The 20,296-nt window shown below is 39.4% G+C and overlaps 1 protein-coding gene across 1 annotated transcript; it reads right to left on the reverse strand.

Moving 5' to 3' along the window:
* Window positions 1-568: 568 nt before the first annotated feature.
* On the reverse strand, window positions 569-20,037 carry CLNS1A (chloride nucleotide-sensitive channel 1A). The gene is made up of 7 exons (XM_078433073.2): window positions 19,801-20,037; window positions 14,082-14,218; window positions 10,886-10,990; window positions 10,131-10,238; window positions 8,847-9,020; window positions 3,826-3,915; window positions 569-1,310 (listed from the first exon to the last, which is right to left on the reverse strand). The coding sequence occupies exons 1-6, from the start codon at window positions 19,923-19,925 to the stop codon at window positions 3,848-3,850; spliced, it is 717 nt and encodes a 238-aa protein (XP_078289199.1). The 5' UTR covers window positions 19,926-20,037; the 3' UTR covers window positions 569-1,310; window positions 3,826-3,847.
* Window positions 20,038-20,296: the final 259 nt, after the last annotated feature.

The following is a 20,296-nucleotide window of genomic DNA, read 5'->3' on the forward strand; positions in this document are numbered from 1 at the left end:
AAGTTCAGTTTCCATTTCCACATGGCCCTTTTACTTGCCTACTGTAGCAAATTCAGTATTTCTGAGAGTCTGCTGAGAAAAAAGAAAATCAGCTTTTTCCAATCTACCATGCAGGATGACAGAAACCAAGTGAAACTGCTAACAAGAACAATGGGCTTTGTGGTCACAAACTAAAGTTTAGTCCCTAATTAGCCAAGTGATCCTGAATAGCTTTTCTATTTTAAAAGTGCTATAATGGTATAAAAAGTCCAAGTATATATCTGTAATTATAAATCAGCCTCACAAATACCCTGGTGTCTGAAAACTAAAAATTGAGAGTCAATAAGTATAAGAAATTACCTGATCCAAGTGCAAGAAGCAGAAATCCCTTGAAATGCATTCAATCTTTGCCCTATTAAATATTTGCCAGAAACTCTAACTAACTGTACATTTTCTTACTCATTTCATGTTTATATTCTCAACAAAAGTCAAACAAAAATAAGAACTGTTAAGACTCTTGTTTTTTACGTCTTAATTAAAAAAATTTTTTTCTCACTGATGGTTTTAGTCAAGAATGAGAGCACAATAATATAGAAAACCTAGATTTATTTGTTTGTTTATTTGTTAAAGACAAAACAATTATCCTCTGAAGTACTCTGAGGACTTCATCCCAATTTCATTTGGTTAGGGAAACCAACCTAAGAGGTTACAAATTAGAGGATATAACCTAAGAGGTTATAACAAAAGAGACTGGTGAAACATGGTGAAAGGAGTAAAAGCTAGTCAGAAGCATTTGTTAGTGGCAGTAGATGTGGCTAGAATGTTTCCCAAGAGGCTCCCTAAAGATGCCTGAATGAACTGATCTAGGCCCCAAATTAGTCAAAAGACCCTTACCCTGGGGGAGAACAAGCAGAGGCCAGGATGTGAGATCCCTTTGTCTTTGTTTTTAAAGGGTAAGGGGATCCTTAGGCTCTAAAAGGATGTATCTTAGTCTCAGCCTCCCTCCTTCCCATCCAGTCCACCTTCGTAGGCCTCCCAGGTGACAGAGACACATATAATGAAGGCAGGAACTATAGGCCTATTCAGAGGGTACTTGCACAAAGAAAGTTTTAGCGTAGATGATAAACTACAAATACCCTCTTGGTTAAGTTAATTCACCTTTGTTAATAAAGGTCATAGTCTCTTCTGCTGGTGACAACTTTTTGTCTCAGTATAGTCTGTCTCAAAAAAGAACTGGTTCAGGTAAGTTTTGGAGAAGAAAAAGACTTTCATCAACACCCACTCCACAGTAGAAGAGGCACCAAGTTCTTTCCTACAGTTATGAGCAGAATCTGAAAAACAAAAGATTTATAGTGTTTACAATAGTAATAGTAGCTGTAATTTATTGACTGACTACTCAAGAGTGCCAGAGAACTTAGATATATTGTATCTTAGTCTTTGCAACAATCCTGCCAGGTAGTTTATCAACCCCATTTTCAGATGAGGAAACTGAGGATTAGAGAAATTATATGCCTTTATCCAAAGGCACAGAGGCCGGCATGTGGTAGAGGTGTGATTCTACCCTGTCCCCTTCATTCCATCTCAGGCATTGAGAGGTCCTTGTTCCATTATCTTGAAAATTTTAATGGTTGCATAAACACTCTAATTATTCCTTCTCCACTCCTTAATTTCAAATGATTAAAAATTTACAGACATTGTTTGGAATTCAGGTCAATTATCCAGATGAAGAACTTGTATAAACTTTATGAATAAACTCTCTCTCCACTCCAGCTGTAGCATAAAATGAATAGAAAACAAATCATCAGCTCATTAGAAAGTTTGTGGCTATTTTATGGTTATTTCACCATAAAATTACATTACAAAGAATCCTAAGAATTCTCATCAGTGAATTGCAGTAACATCTCATTTGTGTAACCATGAGTGACATAACAAACGAGTTTCTCATAATCCTTATTAATAGAGTGGTTGGTACTCTCTGAGTAGTCTATTTTTCAAGAAGAAAGATGTGAAAGCCAGAAGATCAAAAAATGTTTTCCAGTTTCAATAAAAGTAACTATGTAAGCATTACTGAACTGAAAAAGTCAACATACTATAAAGAACATGACAAGTAGAAAAGTGAGAAGGAAAGGAGACTTAAGTTGGCACCAAAAGATTTCCCATACAGTATAACAGTGAAGTACCGATATCTGGAATTGTGAGATCTGAAAATTAAAGTTAACAGAGCTGCAGCAATATGAACACATAATTTTAGCTAACTGCCAAGGAGACAATGCTGGTTTTAGACTATATAGCTACTAATGACAGAAATAAATGCTGTGGAAATAAAAGTTAAGTATTTAAAGGAAGAGGTATAAATCACAGAACTCCTAAAACATTATTTTCTGATAGTTCCACTGGCAGCATCTGAGAGGAAAGCAGAGATTCATTACCATTTTTCATGGTTAGTATAAGAAGATATGTCCACAATGGCAATAATTTGGAAGGTAAATGGAACTTGGAAAAAGGAGGGTTCTCACAACCCAAATGGATGACTCACAGTAGTATAAGAGTCAAACCAAAATATATAAATCTTGCCACATTATTACTATATGCTTTAAAAAAATAAAGGATCCGGGCAAAGTAACATCTCAAAGACTGGAAGACAGACAGCATTCAAGAAAATGCCATCAGGTCAGAACTAGAAGGACATTGTAGAGGGAGAAAAGAGACAACAATTTTAACAATGTAAAAATCTTAAAGCTTAAAGGAAGGCTTACTAGGATTACTAGTCTTAGAGCTCTATATGGTATGAACTAACTATATATGACCTTCAGCTACTATCCAATACTCAGTTGAGATACTCAAGCTGGCAAAGAACAATGTATTTCTCAGAGTAACATGCAGCAAAGTCACGGACAAACTTTATGCAAAGCTCTCGAGAACATGTCCAGGAAAATTGGCTGTGAGCTCTTATGTCAGTCAGGAAAAGCAGGTATGGGGGCACCTGATGGCTCAGTCAGTTGAGCATTTGACTCTTGATTTCAGCTCAGGTCATGATCCCAGGCTCATGGGATTGAGCCCTGCATCAGGCTCTGCATTGAGCATGGAGCCTGCTTAGGATTCTCTCTCTCCCTCTGCCCTTCTCCCTTGTGTTGTCTCTCTCTCACGTACACTTTTAAAAAGGAAAGAAAAGAAAAGCAGGTATGTGGCAACTTGGGAAATGACTGCTTCTGGACAACTGTACATGGACTTAACAGTTTGGCAAATCAGTCCTGAACACTAAGGTACCCAGGACCTTGGTCCTCCATTATTTTCAGAAGGACAGAGGCCAATACAAGATTATGATTAAAAGCTTAAATGCAGTTTGGAATTACTTCTACTTCTGCCCTAAACTGAATAGCAGCGAGTTGCAGCAAATCTCTGCTTTGTTTTTTCTGATGAATGTGTTACGGTTTCAAACACCACAAGTGGGAAAAGATGACACACCGGGACATGATCTTACTCTGCTGCTCCCACCTGAGCCAACCAGGGAGCTCTTGATTTCTGAATAACGGGCTAATGTCCTCCTCCTGAGTTCACTGAAGATGAGTGATTATTCTTCCATGCCTCAATGCCTAGCACTACCCAATGTCTAGCACAATGCATATACTTAATATGGGATAAGTGCTCAGTAAATGTTAACCTGAATATCGCTGTTTGCAGACCTTGATTTCTTAGGGGAAAAAACCACTTAAGCCTGAATAATTTCAGAAATGGGTAACTAACATTTTTCCAAACTGCTAATTTTATAGAGTTCTCCTGAATCAGGAAAATAAAAACTAATTATTTCACAAGATTCAGTGACAAGGGAAAAAATAAACTACTTACCCCACAGCAGCATAAATCATTTTCAGTGATCAACATCTGCATCCTCAAACTGTCCAGCAACTGTTGGTGTAGTATCTACCTCCATCCCATCTGAAGGAAAAAATCAACTGCTGAGCAACAGTCCACTGAGCTCTTCAGACAGGTAAAGGTTCAACCTACACATCACCGGAAGGAAGTTAGTGCCCTCTGTTGGTAACAACTATTTCTTTCTCTTCTGAAAAAGTAACCAGGAACAAACCAAGAAAGAAAAATGCCACCTGTACATATAACATTTACTTTGTAAATTTTCAACATCAACACTAAAAGAACACTAGGTAAGAACTTTTGAATATGGTAAGCACCAACTGTTCACTCTTCACAGAACTGTGCTGGCTATTTACTGTGTAACTTATTACTATTAAAGGTATAAAAGTCCTATCCTTACAAAGCTTATGACATAATTTTGAGAAAAGACAACATAAGTAGAGTGAGATTCTCATTTCATAGGGAAAAAAGAGTGTTGGGGAGAGGGGAAAACCGGGAAAAAGTCCCTCTGGAAAGAGTTGTTTACAGCTGCTTTCTCTACTTCCTCACCTCCCATTCACCCTTAAGTCTTTAGCCCACAACAAACTGGCTTCTGCCTGAGTCCCCTGGCATCTGGACATAAAGCTAGGCATACAAATGCAATATGTATCTAAAATTAACTCATCACTGGGGCACCTGGGTGGCTCAGTTGGTTGAGCGACGGACTTCCACTGAGGTCACGATCTCATAGTTTGTGAGTTCGAGCCCCGTGTCAGGCTCTGGGCTGACAGCTGGGAGCCTGGAGCCTGCTTCAAATTCTGTGTCTCCCGCTCTCTCTGCCCCTCCCCTGTCATGCTGTGTGTGTGTGTGTGTGTGTGTGTGTGTGTGTGTGTGTGTGAATAATAAATAAACATTGAAAAACAATTTTTTTTAATTAAATTAAATTAACTCATCATCTTTCCACATAGAAAGGTTTCTCGGAGCACCTGGGTGGCTCAGTCGGTTAAGCGAATGACTTGGTTTCGGCTCAGGTCATATTCTTATGGTTCACAGCCCTGTGTTGGGCTCTGGGATTGTCTCTCTCTCTACCCCTCTCTCTGCCCCTCCTGTTCACGCTGTCTCTGTCTCTCTCAAAATAAAGAAACAAACTTAAAATTAAAACGTTTCTGTTGGGGCGCCTGGCTGGCTCAGTTGGTAGAGCATGTGACTCTTAATCTCAGGGTCTTGGGGTCGTGAGTTCAAGCCCCAACTGGGTGTGGAGTCTACTTAAAATAAAATAATTAAAAACAAAAAAAAAGAAGAAATGTTTTTCTTTCCGAATAGTCTTACTAAAGGATACCTCTCACCTGTGTAATCCAGAAACTCCTACCACATCTCTAACTTCTGTTGTTTCTCTCTCTTAAACATCTCTCAAATCTGTTAAGTCTTGTGACATTCACTGCTACTACCAAATGCAGGCCACGATCTCTCATCTAATTTAAATCATAAGCTACTTGGGGCGCCTGGGTGGCTCAGTCGGTTAAGCGGCCGACTTCGGCTCAGGTCATGATCTCACGGTCCGTGAGTTTGAGTCCCGTGTCGGGCTCTGTGCTGAGAGCTCAGAGCCCGGAGCCTGTTTCGGATTCTGTGTCTCCCTCTCTCTGACCCTCCCCCGTTCATGCCCTGTCTCTCTGTCTCAAGAGTAAATAAACGTTAAAAAAATTAAAAAAAAAAAAAATCGTAAGCTACTTAACAGAGTTTCTCTTCTACCTTCCAGTATTTCCCTCTGCAATTAATTTTCCCTATCAGAGCCAGGATCACCTTCTGAAACAATCAAAATAAAATTCTTCACATTCTCACTGATCTAAGCATAACACTGAAATTCTTTAACACAGCTTTCAAGTTCCTTTAAGATATAGCCCAGTTCACTAATCTACCTTCACCTGTTCCTGTAACAACTCCCCTTCACACTCAGAGTTCCAGACATAAATGAACCACTTTCAGTCCCCCAGAGATGAATAATCTCTTGAACTTTTGCACATGGCTGATCCTGTTACCCACCTCTCCCCTCTACCTGTATGCAATTCCCCTTCATTCAAGTCACTTTTATTCCTCTTTCAGATCTTGGCTTGGATGTCACTTACTCCATGAAGCTTGAATCCAGAATCTCTCTCTATCCAGGCTGGGTGAAGAGTTCAAACTCTGATTCCACAGCTTCTCAAGCTTCCCCTATAACTCAATGCTATATCACAACGTACTATAACCACCTAATTAGTTCCTTTATTTTTCTCTACAGAAGAATGCCACTGATAGGAAGACAGTAATCTCATCTCTTTTGAGCACCGCTGTATTCTCTGTACCCGGCATAGCAGTTCAATAAACACTTCTTACATAAATGAGCACATGAAACACTGAAATGCCACAAGTAGATAGGGTATATTTAAATGGCAAGGATTGAAATTTACCAAGACAGCAAATTTCAGGTGTTCTCACCACAAAAAAAGGGTAACTATATGAGGAGATACATACGTTAATCAACTTAACTGTAGGAATTATTTCACTGCATATATCAAAACATCTATGGGGCGGTTAGATGGTTCAGTCAGTTATGTGTTCAACTTCGGCTCGGGTCATGACCTCATGGTTCATGGGTTCAACCCCTGCATTGGCCTCTGCACTCGCAGCATGGAGCCTGCTTGGGATTCTCTCTTTCTGCCATTTCCCTACACACTCTCTCTCAAAAATAAATAAACTTAAAAATTTTTTTTAAATAAAAATAAAATAAAAACATCCTGTGGCATATCTGAAATATATACAGTTATTATTTAAAATTTTTTTAAAACAAATCAAATTTAAAAAAAGAAGTGCACAGGTCAAACTAAATAAATAAATAAATGGCAAAAAGAGTGACATGGCTACTTAGGACTTTAAAAGATGGGGAATTGTATAGGCTGAAGAAGTTTTATATATAGGCAACTCTCAGTATGATAATAAGGCTTAGGAACAAAGGCCAAAATCTCATTTTAGCAAAAAGTGTTTGTGATCTTAAAATCATTTGCTATAAAGCATTAAATAAGGAATTTTACAATTAAAAAAACCCCTTCAGTGACGAAAGCCTTTTCAATGTCTAAGGACACCCTCCCATCAATCACTGTAATAAAAAAAAAAGTAACATCTTGGGGTGCCTGGGTGGCTTAGTCGGTTAAGTGTCCAACTCTTAATCTCAGCTCAGGTCTTGATTGCAGGGTTGTGAGTTAAAGCCCCACAGTGGGCTCCATGCTGGGCATGAAGCCTACTTTAAGAGAAAAAAAAGGTAAGATCTTGAATTCTTTCAGCTAAGAGTTTGGTAGAGCACTAGAAATCATCTGAACCATCTCACCCTACAGCCTATGTTAGAGGCTCACCAACTAGGATTTAAAATGGAGAGAATACACAAGGAATAACAGTGTGACCCAAAGCCTAAACTTTTCCAAATTAAAATATCCCAGACTTCAGGACCCCCAGGTCAACATGCTATGTGCATGAGGATATTGATCACAACATTATGACAGAAACTTACATGTACCACTGAAAGAAAAATTACGCTCTCTTTAAGAATGTTCTGCATCACTAAAAATTAGAAGTGGTAAGACTCTATAGCAACATAAAATACCAGTATATATTAAATACAAGTAAGATGCAAGAAATGCTTATAACAGGGCCTGGTATATTCTTTTTGCATATTAGCTCATTTAATCCTCTCACCACCTATTAGCTATTTGACCTCAAGCAAGTTATATGATCTTTCTGCGCTTCAGTTTCTTCACCTGTAAAATAGGGATGACAATGGCATTCTTGGAAGGATTAAATGAGTACATATGTGTAATGTGCTTAAATCAGGGTCTGGTACATAAGAGCAGTACCTGAATGTTCTATTGAGAGTAGTAGGAACAACACTGGAGGTATTTGGGGCAAAGGCAAAGTTGAGGCGACCACAGAGTGTTCTCAAGATTAACATGGCACAGTGAGCTGGAGGCAAGGATGATCGAGGCAAAAGATCTACTACTATAAATCCAGCGTGAGAAGACAAGGGCCTAGGATTGAAGGGTAACAGTAATAGCAAGGAAATATGAAAGTCATTTATTTTATTAATGTTTATTTATTTGTGAGAGAGAGAGAGAGAGAGAGAGAGAGAGAGAGACAGAGCGAGCGCGGAGGAAGGGCAGAGAGAGAGGGAGACACAGAATCTGAAGCAGGCTCCAGGCTCCGAGCTGTCAGCACAGAGCCCCACGTGGGGCTCGAACTCACAAACCGTGAGATCATGACTGAGCTGAAGTCAGACACTTAACCGACTGAGCCACCCGGGTACCCCATTTTTGGTTTTTTGTTTTTTAATGTTTATTTATTGAAAGTCATTTAAATGAAAAATCCATGGATCTCAGTATTGGACTAGAGCAAGGAATAAGAAGTAAAGGCTGCACCAAAAGAATACTTCAATATTCTGACTGAAATAGGCACTCAGAAAAGCAAACCAGTCTAACAGAGGAAATATTTACAAAGAAGCTTACAAAGTAGAGACAAATGAAACAAATTTGAAAGCCTCTTGATTAAGGTCCAGAAATTTGTCACAAAACAAGAACCCAAGTGTACTGAATGCTGCCTAGCCCTTTAAATCAAGTGAATATCCTAGTTTTGCATATAATCACATAGGAATTCATTTTAAAAATAAAAATAGCAGCACTGATATGTACACACACATATATATACACACAAGCAAACAAAAAAAGACTGGAATGATATGCAACAGAAAAATTAATGTCTTTCAATTATAATTACACTTGATTTTTCATTTCTTCTTTGCCTGTGAAAAACATTTAAAAATGTTTTGACTGTGAACAGACCTATTTTTGTAGTTGGGGGAAAAAACCAAAAAAGTTGCACAAGTCTGAGATTTTTCTGTCTTAACAGTTTCCAAAAGAACGTGTATATCTCTCCATAGCTTCCCTCATTGCCCAAATGACCATCTGACTATTCACACTGAAAGAAAGAAGGATACTCACCTTCATAATCTCTTATCGAATCTTCTGTCCGAACTCCAGCCATGTTGTATTGGCTGCTCACAGACTGAGAAAGCATTCCTTCTAATCTCTCCAATGTGGCTTGGCCTTCTGCTGTTAAATGGGACAATCCTTCTTCATAGGTGTAAAATGTAGGGATGTCTCCCTGCCCTTGTTCTAAAAAAATAAAATGCTTTTAAACTATTATAAAACAATTAGAAAAAAATGGATAATCAATAATGCATTTATTGAAGATAGGTACAGTTTAAAAAGGTTTCCAGGAAAATATTTTTCAATATTCGTTTAATACACATATGTAGGTCATCTGTTGAAAACAGAAATACAAAGAAAATGTATCTACCGTCTAGGATGAGAAGGGATTCCAAAAGATAATGGGTCAGTAAACAGCAATTCTTAAAAAAATCAAATGTCCAGGCACTAGAAGGCAAAGAGGATATTCCTAAGGCAAAGAGTCTTATATTATCCTGAGATGGGAAACTTATAGATGAGTGCAAATTAATTTGGTATTAATTTGTACTGATGGTTCTTTCGGGATTAAAATATATGCTCCTTTTAAAAACTCAGAAATTCTGGCAAATACAAAAAGGATAAAAAAATAAAATCACTAAAAAATCTCAGTGAAGATGGGAATGTATTCAGATATATGAAGGAGAATTCCAGAACCGAGTTTGTCTCAGGCCAGGAAGTGGCTACACATGGAGGAAAGGGCCTTGGACAGCCAGATCAGTGGAGATGAGAGCAGTGGGGAAAAAGAAAAGAGAACAGCAAGCACCTCAAGTTACATGAATCTACCAGGCTAGCGATTGCATTCTGGTCTGGGGAGGCAAAGAAAAATGCTCCTAGATAAGTGAAATATGGTTCTGGGGGGAAAAATGACTTGGGAAATGAGCTGTTTGAAGGAGTATATTAAGGGAAGATGTAAGTAATACAGGTTTCAAGTGGTGGAGGGAGAAAGCTTATTCTTTGGGAGCATCTGCATCAACTTAAAAGACTCTCCCAACCCCAACTTTCCTATCTACCATTTCCTTTCCTTCCATTTATCTCTATCCATTTTCTGACCCCAATAATATCTGCTTTCTACCCTTAACTTGGAAATTCCACAGTTTTTCCAAGCTGACTTTGACATGAATTGTGCCATTCACTTTTATTAATAACCACACTATCTAGGTATTTAATAGAGATCTAAAGAACTATAATCTCATACCTGTAGTACAAACAAATGCTTAAAATGAAACACCACATTTAAAAAAAATCCATTTCACTAACCATGTGCTTCCACATCATATTCTTCTCCATCGTAATCATCTGAATCTTCATCCTCAGGATCTGGATGCAAAGCCTGGCATTCACACATTGCAGTGAACATTGCCTCCACTGAACAAGGAAATTAAATTGTAATAAACATTCTTTTCTGGCCTGTGTACAGTAAAATTTTAGTAATATAACCACCAGTCCAAATAAATTCAATGAGTAGACAAGAAATATACACAATCACACTATTTACAAAACCTGCCAAATTCCAAGGAGATCAATCTTGAAAAGTGCTTGATGGCAATGGACAAGTTACAAAATAAGAGTTCATTTCAAGATAATGTTGAGATCTCTTCATGCCTGGCTGGATTTTCTGAGAAAAAGAGCCAAAGTCCTGGTCAGACTGCTGCTAAATCAGGGTGAAGCCCCTTTCAGTTAATAGGGCTCTTTCCAGCTATCCTTGCGTCATTCACTTTGGAATCGCCAGGACTCCTTGCCCTCTATCTGGTAAGATTCAAAGTCAACAGCATCATGTCAAAAAAAATAACCAGATTTCTCCATTCACAAAACACACCAAATAATATGGTGTCTCCTATGCTCTCACTACATTTAAAGTCTTCGGTATTAATAGGTATCGGGTCCTCAGTGATATGATAGATGTTAAAATGAAGAAAAGGCAATAGAACAGAGGTAATGAGGGTAAAGGTAAATGGGGTGTGGGGAGTATTTGATACATAAAGGGAAAAGAATCAATTCTATAGAATACTCACATGCTGACTTATCATTAGGCACAAATCTAAATTCAGCAATAGGTTCAACATCATCATCACTGTCGTCTTCTTCTTCTTCCTCAGCAACAGATTCTTTTGATTCCTCTAGAAAGGGAATAAAAATAACTTTTTAAATCATGTTTAGGGGTGCCTGGGTGGCTCAGTTGGTTAAGTGTCTGACTCTTGATTTCGGCTAAGGTCATGATCTCACTGTTCCTGAGATCGAGCCCCATGTAGGGCTCTGTGCTGTCGGCGTGGAGCCTGCTTGGGATCCTTTCTCTCCCTCTATCTCTGACCCCTCCCCCCACTCATGCACAAGCACTTTCTCTCTCTGTCAAAATATATAAACACTTATTTATATTTTTATTTTTTTAAATGTTTATTTTTGAGAAAACGCCAGCAGGGGAGGGGCAGAGAGAGAGGGGGAAAGAGGATCTGAAATGGGCTCCGTGCTGACAGCAGAGAGTCCAATGCAGGTCTTGAACTCACAAACCTTGAGATCATGACCTGAGCCGAAGCTGGATGCTCAACCAACTGAGCTATCCAGGAACCCCCATAAATAAAATATTTAAATTTGTTCACTTGTTTTGGAAAAAAAAGGAGCCTAAAATAATTTCTTAAAGGATGTTTACTGATGTATCAAATACTGCAACTGTTACATCAAATGATAAGAACATGGTTATTTTAAAACTAAAAGACTGTGGACTGCCTTTCTGATCTAGTCACACTGTACTTCACTGAGCCCTAGGGATTCTAAGCTTCCTTCGAGGTCATGGTGGGGGTGAGGAGACCCAAACAGTCAGGCCTCTAACAAGTATAGTTCTATTGTTACCAGTTTCTTTTACCTTTCGTCATGAACCAAAGGGTTCAGTAGCAGTTTGTAATCCACTGATGTGATTTATCACTAATAATTTACAGGTGAGAAAACTAAGGCCCATACAAGTTAACTAATCCAACAGATAAATTACCAAAGTCTATAGGCAAGGAAAAAAATACAGATGTTCAATAAAGAGAACTAGAACATGCTGCTGGTAGAAGCAGAAATTGCTACAACTATGCTGGAGGTGTGTATATCCTACTACCCAACAATTCCTCATCTAAGTATATATTACGTACACAAGGAGTTTGTACATAAATGTTTATTGAAGTACTATATGTACTAGTGAAAATTTAAAAAATAAATGTTGATAATAAAAAGAAAACAGATGTATTGTTATCTGGTCATATTTTATACATGGACTGCAATTTAAAAGAACAAATATTTATATGTATCAAAATGCACAGAGGGGTGCCTGACTCAGTTAAGCAACCAACTCTCATTTTCGGCTCAAGTCATGATCTCACAGTTGTGAGATTGAGCCCTGCATCGGGCTCTGCACTAACACCTTGAGATTCTCTTTCTCCCTCTCTCTCTGCAGCCCCCCGCCCCTGCTCTCTCTCTCTCTCTCAAAACTAAATATAATAACATTAAAAAAAATGTACAGATTAAATAATGTAACTGGGTGAAAAAACTAATTCCAGAATATATATAAATAATACCACTTACCAATTAAAATTTTAAACACAAAAGAAAATCATTACATTGCCTATGGATTTGTACATATTCAGTAAAAATCTAAAAACTTAGAAGGGAAGGACACATACCACCTTTAGGATAATGTTTAACTCGGGAGGCAGAGTAGGAAACAAAATGGGGAAGGTACGAAAAGGATTCCAACAGTACTAATACTGTTTTATTTCTTTAAAAGTTATGAAAAAAATGTTAGAATTTATGCTACATAATAAATATTGAAAAATTTCATTACTCTCTGCACATTTCAATGTTTAAATTATTTTATAATTTAAAAAATCATGGGGCGCCTGGGTGGCTGAGCCGGTTGGGCGTCTGACTTCAGCTCAGGTCATGATCTCACAGCTCGTTGAGTTCGAGCCCCGCGTCAGGCTCTGTGCTGACAGCTAGGAGCCTGCAGCCTGCTTTAGATTCTGTGCCTCCCTCTCTCTCTGCCCCAACCCACTCGTATTCTGCCTCTGTCTCTCTCAAAAATAAATAAACATCAAAAAAAAATTAAAAAAAAAAAATCATGTCAGGAGTGCCTGGTTGGTTCAGTGTGTGGAGCATGCAACTCTTGGTCTTGGGGCTTTAAGTTCGAGCCCCACATCGGGTGTAGAGATTACTTAATAAAATCTTGGGGTGCCTCAGTCGGTTGAGTGTCCCACTTCAGCTCAGGTCATGATCTTAAGGTTTGTGAGTTCGAGCCCTGCATCAGGCTCTGTGCTGACAGCTCAGAGCGTGGAGCCTGCTTCAGATTCTGTGTGTCTCTCTCTCTGCCCCTCCCCTGCTCCACTGTCTCTCTCTCTCAAAAATAAATAAACAAAAAATAATAATAATAAAGTTAAACTAACACAATATAGTATAAAACTTCTCATTTACACTTACAAAAATTAACAAGTTTTAATTTCGTGCCTAATTTGTTTCTTGTTTGGAATTTTTACAATCCATTGTCCACAACCCCCCAAATGGATTTTCTTCTCTTTCTTACACCTTCTTTCACCACCTACCCTAGACTTTTATGAACCTTTGTAGGGATCTCCAACAGCAAAAAACTTGGGAATCTTGTACCACAGGACTTTTCAACCTTGGCACTACGAACACTTGGACTGGGTAATTTCTGGTTGTGGGAGGCTGTCCTGTGCCATGTGGGATCTCTGGCCTCTAAACTACTAGATGCCAGTAGCACTCCTCCCCTTTGCCAGTCATGAAAATCAAAATGTCATTGCGTAATGGGGCCAGGGGGACACAACACTGTCTGCCACTTAGAACCACTTCTGTAATAAAATGAAACAAAAAAAAAAAACCCAGCTTCTACACTAAACTCATGAAAGCACAAAGTATACTGATCCAAGCCTCTAAGGATGCCAAATATAAATGCCTTTACAAAAACAAAGAATAAACAGTTAAACGCAAGAGGAAAAATTAGAAATAGAAATCCACAATAACTGAATAATTCTAAATGCAAACATATAGAAGGTAAAAAACCAGTGCCCAAATTATTTTACTGAGCTGAAATTTTGCTTAATAAACTATTACCCAAAATAGGTCAATCGTTTGAATATTATCTTATGATCAAAGACTGCTTTTTAAATATATGTAATATTCTCCCAAAGGAAGCTCAAGATTAAATTACACCATACATACCTCCAAATTTGGCATTCACCATAACATACAAATGCTCTCGTGGATAGGCATTTAGGTCCCTGGACACCGCATGCAAGCTAATAGTGGGGTATTCCAGTGAGAATCCTAATCCAGAGCCATCTAACCAAGACAGGCGGCTGAAAAACACGTATAAGGAAGATTATTTTAAGAAATCAAATCTTAATTTAAGCCTAAAGTTTATAAAGGTTCATCTTGGACACTTTATGCATGTGGAATAAATTCAAGCTTGGTGTTTAGAAATATTCCTAAAATAAAATTCAGCAGCAGGAACTGAATTTCTTTAAAACGAGAACTGTTAAGTTCTCTCCTCTAGGTAAAAATTCAAAGAGTTGAAATGTAATTTCTTAAGTCACATGTGTTTCTATGCGTTCCCTCTGGTTGTATCTGGAATGTCTTCTGGTGCCTTCCTTTTGCAGATCCTCTTCAGTTGGTTAAGTCCCAGCTCCTCCTTGAGCCCTCCTCCAGTTACTCCTGTCCATAATGATCTTTTTCTGAACTGCACTTACGTCCAATAATACGCCACTGAGCACTTAACTCCGTGGCAATGAATCTCATATGTACCCTGACAGAATGTGAGCTATGACAGAATGTGTCATATTTCTTTATGTCACATTCTTCAAAACCACTAGCATAGTGTTCAGCATGTAAGTATGCAATAAACACTTGGGAGTCACTAATTTCTCCACTAACCCTACATTAAATGGTGAATACATAAAATGGCTGTAATCAAACTTACCACTAGTTAGAAAATACTTATCCCACGGAAAGACTGTATGAAGCCTTTCATTTATTCTGTAGCTTTAAAAGAAAGCTACAAATAAGCAAGGTCTAGTTTTCCCTCAAAAATGGCCAAAAGGAAATATTTTATTGGTATAATAAAGGAAACATATCACCAAAATCAGTATATTGAATTTTGAGTAAAAGCAGGATAATTTTTTGGCAATACTTCACCCATCTGGAGCTGCACCACTTAGCAGGGGAAAAAAAAAAAAAAAAAAAAAAAAAAGGAGCAAAAGATCCTTAAGAAACCACACAGAAAAATGTTAATGCGATAAAAGTTAATGCAATATACTGGTTGCCCAGGGCTGGAGGGAAATACAGATTAACTGCTAACAAGTGCCAGTTTCTTAGGGGGTGATGAAAATACTCTAAAATCGATTGTGGTGATGGTTGCACAGCTCTGCAAAGAGACTAACAACCCCTGAACTGTATACTATGTAGATTATCTCAATAAAGCTTTTATTAAAAACATAATAATAATAAATGACAATAATGCCCCACATCTTCCATTTCCTATACAATTTTTACAAGCCTGGTTGTTCAACTTCTAACCAAGCAAAAACAAATACAATAAATGAACCTAGGACTCCCTTGGGCAAGAACAATGACAGTGCAGCAGTCTGAGATCATGCACATTTCCATCCAACATGCTTAGCAAAAAGGAAAGGAAAAAGGAAACCTGGGAGTCTTAAAATCATAAATCTTAAGAAGCTTAAAGAGGTAAAAGCTCTAGAAATGATTTTCTAGAATGATTCATCCCATTAGTTCCAAAGAAATAGATTTTGTTTTTGTAATTAGATTGTGGTGCTGTATGTGCCTTTCCTGTCCACTGCTTTTCTCTTTAAGGAAGTTGCAGATGAAATAGTGCTCATATCAAAGAAGTATTACCAGTCCCTTACTAAAACTCTATTATTTTTAAGCAAATAAACTCCCTTTCCTCACCTCAACAATCCCCCAGAAATTATCACAATTCAGAAAGTAGTGCTCCAAATTTGGGTGTCCAAAATGATTTCAAATATTTAGAGCCACAAAATTTTAATGACTCAATTAGCAGATGGAAAAACTGAAATATAAAACAGACTCAGTGCCTATCAAATTACGGTCTTTATTTTAAAAAGCACATAATTGCTCTGTAGTTCCTTATACTTGGGACATGGATATGCACTCTACAGAAGAGAAGCCAAGTTCCACTTAAAAGAAACATTTACTCTGATCACTATGTTCTTACTCAACTTTTCACATATTCTAGAAGAAAAGGTCATGATCTCACGGTTCAAAGATTCGAGCCCCACGTAGGGCTCTGTGCTGACAGCTCAGAGCCTGGAGCCTGCTTCGGATTCTGTGTCTCCCTCTCTCTCTGCCCCTCTCCTGCTCTGTGTCTCTTGGTCTCTCAAAAATAAATTAAAAAAACATTTAAAAAAATTTTTTAATAAAAAAAGATAGTAAATGCAAAGGAATGTGTTGCTAATTTCCAATGCTTTTGGAAGTATGATCATAAAGTATGCCTTTATTCCTGGCATGAGGTGAAAAACAGGATACAAACATAAAAGAGCAAAGTCTTGAATTTGGGATGACTTATTTATCTGATTTAAAAATAACTTTGGCAGGGCGCCTGGGTGGCTCAGTCGGTTAAACGTCCAACTTCAGCTCAGGTCATGATTTCACGGTTCGTGAGTTCAAGCCCCGAGTCAGGCTCTGTGCTGACAGCTCAGAGCCTGGAGCCTGCTTCACATTCTGTGTCTCCTTCTCTCTCTGCCCCTTCCCTGTTCATGCTCTGTCTCTCTCTGTCTCAAAAATAAATAAACATCTAAAAAAAAATTTTTTTTAAATTAACTTTGGCATAAAATATAAAATATAATTTAATTACCTACTTTATTTTACCTGTTTAAAATGATCCATTTTGAATGATTCATGCCTCTGATCTCTTCCTTACTTAGGTAAAAAAGTCAACTTTCTGTGAAAACTAAACTTTGAAAATAAGCTTGAGAGTTCCATATCTCTCAGTACACATCTGAGAAACTACCTAAAACCAAATAAGACCCTATGCCTCTTTGCCTAAAATCCTAAAATAATTTTCCCAAAGCCCCTGGGCTATAAAGCCAAGCTCATGGAACACGGCTCTCTTCTTCTCCATCCTGATTATTTTTCCACTCTTTTCCACTTATTCATTCAGATGAAGAACTGCTAGATGGTATGGGTGTGTGTGTGTGTTTCATATCCTGGCACACACAATATGGTTTCTCACTCTTGCCTCTGAGCATCTTGTTTCTTATTTACTTTTCCCCTTAGTCCACCTCATTCACTCGGCTGTTAACCCTCATTTGTCAAATCTTCTAGTGAACCTTCCCAGTTTGTTGAGGCCTTGATTCTTCTATCAAAACTTGGAAATGCTAGGTAGGAAAGAACAAAAAAGTGGAAAGAGACCAAGGAGGCAGTGCCAACCATGAGTAAAAAGGGATGAACGTAGGTGTTCATGGTACTCATAATATTCTATTCTTAAACTAGCTGGTGGACATACACAGGTTGGTTTAATTATAATTCTTTAAACCATCCATATATAATGTATATTCTTTGCTGTATGTATATTTTACAAAAATACTTTCTTAAAGAAGAGATTTATTAGTGAAAAGCTGAAATCAAAGTTTTTTAAACATATAAGAACTTAAAAGGAGTTTGTACTTCTTCAGTGCGATAACTGTATTGTGGTTATATAGAATGTCCTTGTTCTTAGGAGATTTTTGCTAAAGTATTTACAGTTGATGTGACAACATGTCTGCAACTCTCAAATAGCTCAGAAAAAAGATAAATGTGGTAAAATGTTAACAACTTATGAATCTTTGTGTTAATTAACAACACTTGCAATTTTTCTTTAGGTTTGAAGTTTTTCAAAATGAAAAGACAAGCACAGGACCTTGTCTTCCTTCCCTAAACAGTATACTGTTATATTACAGGAAGCATCAATACGCAGAGAAGCCATGGAGAAAAAGGGATGGTGTAGGGGATAGCAATCTACCTGTGCTGCACTCCCCACCACTTAAAAGAAACTGCTCTTCCAACATCATTAAAGATCTCCTTGCCATTACCCAAGAGACGCTTTTCAGGTTTTATTTGACTGCTCCTCCCTCTTGTCTATTCTCAAGTCTCTCCTTCCATAACCTACCTCTTAATGCAAATGTGTACCCAAGGTTCCATACTTGGCCCTCTTCTCTTCCAGGGTATCTAACCTATCCCCCATGAGTATATACTAACCTTTATACTAATGATTTCCAAATCTCTATCTTTAATACCACTCTCTCGGGGCGCCTGGGTGGCTCAGTCAGTTGAGCGCCTGACTTCAGCTCAGGTCATGATCTCAAGAACACTTCATGAGTTTGAGCCCCGCATCGGACTCTGTGCTGACAGCTCAGAGCCTGGAGCCTGCTTCAGATTCTCTGTCTCCCTCTCTCTGCCCCTCCCCTACTCATGGTCTGTCTCTCTCTCTCAAAAATAAAAACATAGGGGCGCCTGGGCGGCTCAGTTGGTTAGGTGACCGACTTCAGCTCAGGTCATGATCTCACTGTCCGTGAGTTCGAGCCCCGCGTTGGGCTCTGTGCTGACAGCTCAGAGCCTGGAGCCTGCTTTGGATTCTGTGTCTCCCTCTCTCTCCCCCTCCCCTGCTCATGCTCTGTGTCTCTCTGTCTCTTGATAATAAATAAGTGTTAAAAAACAATTTAAAAAAATAAAAAAATAAAAAATAAAAACATAAAAAAAAAACAAAACCCACTCTCCAGAAACACACTCTTATTATACCCAACTAAGCACACATGCTCAGACCAAACTCTAATCTGCACCTCACCCCAAACTTACTTTTCCTCCCATTTGTATTTCCTATCTCAGTAATTGGTCAAAAGCCTAAGCTTTGCTCAGGCTTACATTTCCCTCAAACCAAGGGTTCTTTACATATTTTTTGTTCCCTCTGTGGTAGGCAGAAATCTGCCTCCCTCATGACCTTCATCCCCTGGTGGTAAGCCTATGAATACATTTGTTACCCCGCGAAAGAAACCCTGTGTATGCAATTAAGGTTACTAGTCAGTTGACAACAGAACTGGATATTCTGTGTGGTACAAAGTAATCACACGAGCTCTTAAAAGGAGAGAATTTTCCCTGGCTGTAGACAAAAGTGATGCAGCAGCAGAAGTCAGACAAATTTGAAAGACAGAAAAGATTTAATGTGTCATTGTTGGCTTGATGATGAATGGAACCATGCATCAAGGAAAGGGGTCCTCAGTCCTACAACTGGTATTTTAGACATGTCTGTAAAAGTCCAGTGCTCCAAATGGCTGAATAAACGGGTAATTCCTTCTAGGAATGGAAATGGGAGTCAGAAATGGGAAAAAACGAGAGATGGGAGTCTGGTCCCTCTGGATATGACCCCCAACTTGAATGGGAATGAGGATGTTCCTCTCCCCACCCACACTTACAGAAAAAAAGCTATACCCCTTAACCAGACTTTCAAAATCCTCCACAATCCGCTCCAAACCTACATATCTTGCCCAGAGCAACACCTCCCGCACCTTTTCACAGAAAAGACCATGCACATCGATGATCCTCACTTAGGGGCTGGAAACTCAAACACCTTAAAAGGAGACCTTGAGTCAAGAACAACGCACGCACCAGACCTCGGGAAGACAGGCCGTCAAGAAGCCTAATGATGAGAGAACTCGGATGAAGAAGAGAGGAAGGCTCGGGAGGAGAGGACGCCCGAACAATCGAGTCTTCGCCCCGTCAGAGGCCTCTCCGAGGCGACCCGGGGCACGCGCTCCGCCTCGCAGCAGTCCCCGAGGTCGCGGTCTCGCCCCCGCCCCGCCACTCAGCCCCCGCCAGCAGGAACAAGGCGGCGCACAGAAAGCCGGCATTGGGGAACAGGGACCCTGCCTACCTCTCAGCGATGTAAAGGGTGCCGGTGCCGAGGCCCTTGCCGTTCAGCACAGCCTCAGTCTCTGGCTGCTGCTGCCGGAGCCCCTCAGCCGAGCCGGGCGGCGGGAAACTTTTGAGGAAGCTCATTGCAGCAGGGAGCGCGGAGACACAGGCCGGGAGCGAGCCGAAGCACCACCACTCCAGCGGCTCACCTCGCCTCGCCTCGCCTCGCCCCGCCCCGGAAGCGGTGGCGATCACCCCGGAAGAGCAACTTAGTCCGCACCGGAATTTGAGCCCGGTCCACCCGAGAGAGAGACGTTCTGGGGCAAGCTCTCGGAGGCCTGAGGGGACTGGGCGGTGTTGGTCACGTGACCCCAGGCCCCTCCCCCTCGCCCTTCCTAAGGCTCCAGGCTGGAAATAACTGAGCTCTCTCTCCAAAGTGCTAGTGCTGCGTTGTCACAGCAACCCTATGAGAGTGGAAGCACGATGAATAATAAACTCCTTTTTCTACAGAAGAG

This window comes from Panthera onca, chromosome D1 (assembly GCF_046562875.1).
Source record: "Panthera onca isolate mPanOnc1 chromosome D1, mPanOnc1 haplotype 2, whole genome shotgun sequence".
Taxonomy (NCBI): domain Eukaryota; kingdom Metazoa; phylum Chordata; class Mammalia; order Carnivora; family Felidae; genus Panthera; species Panthera onca.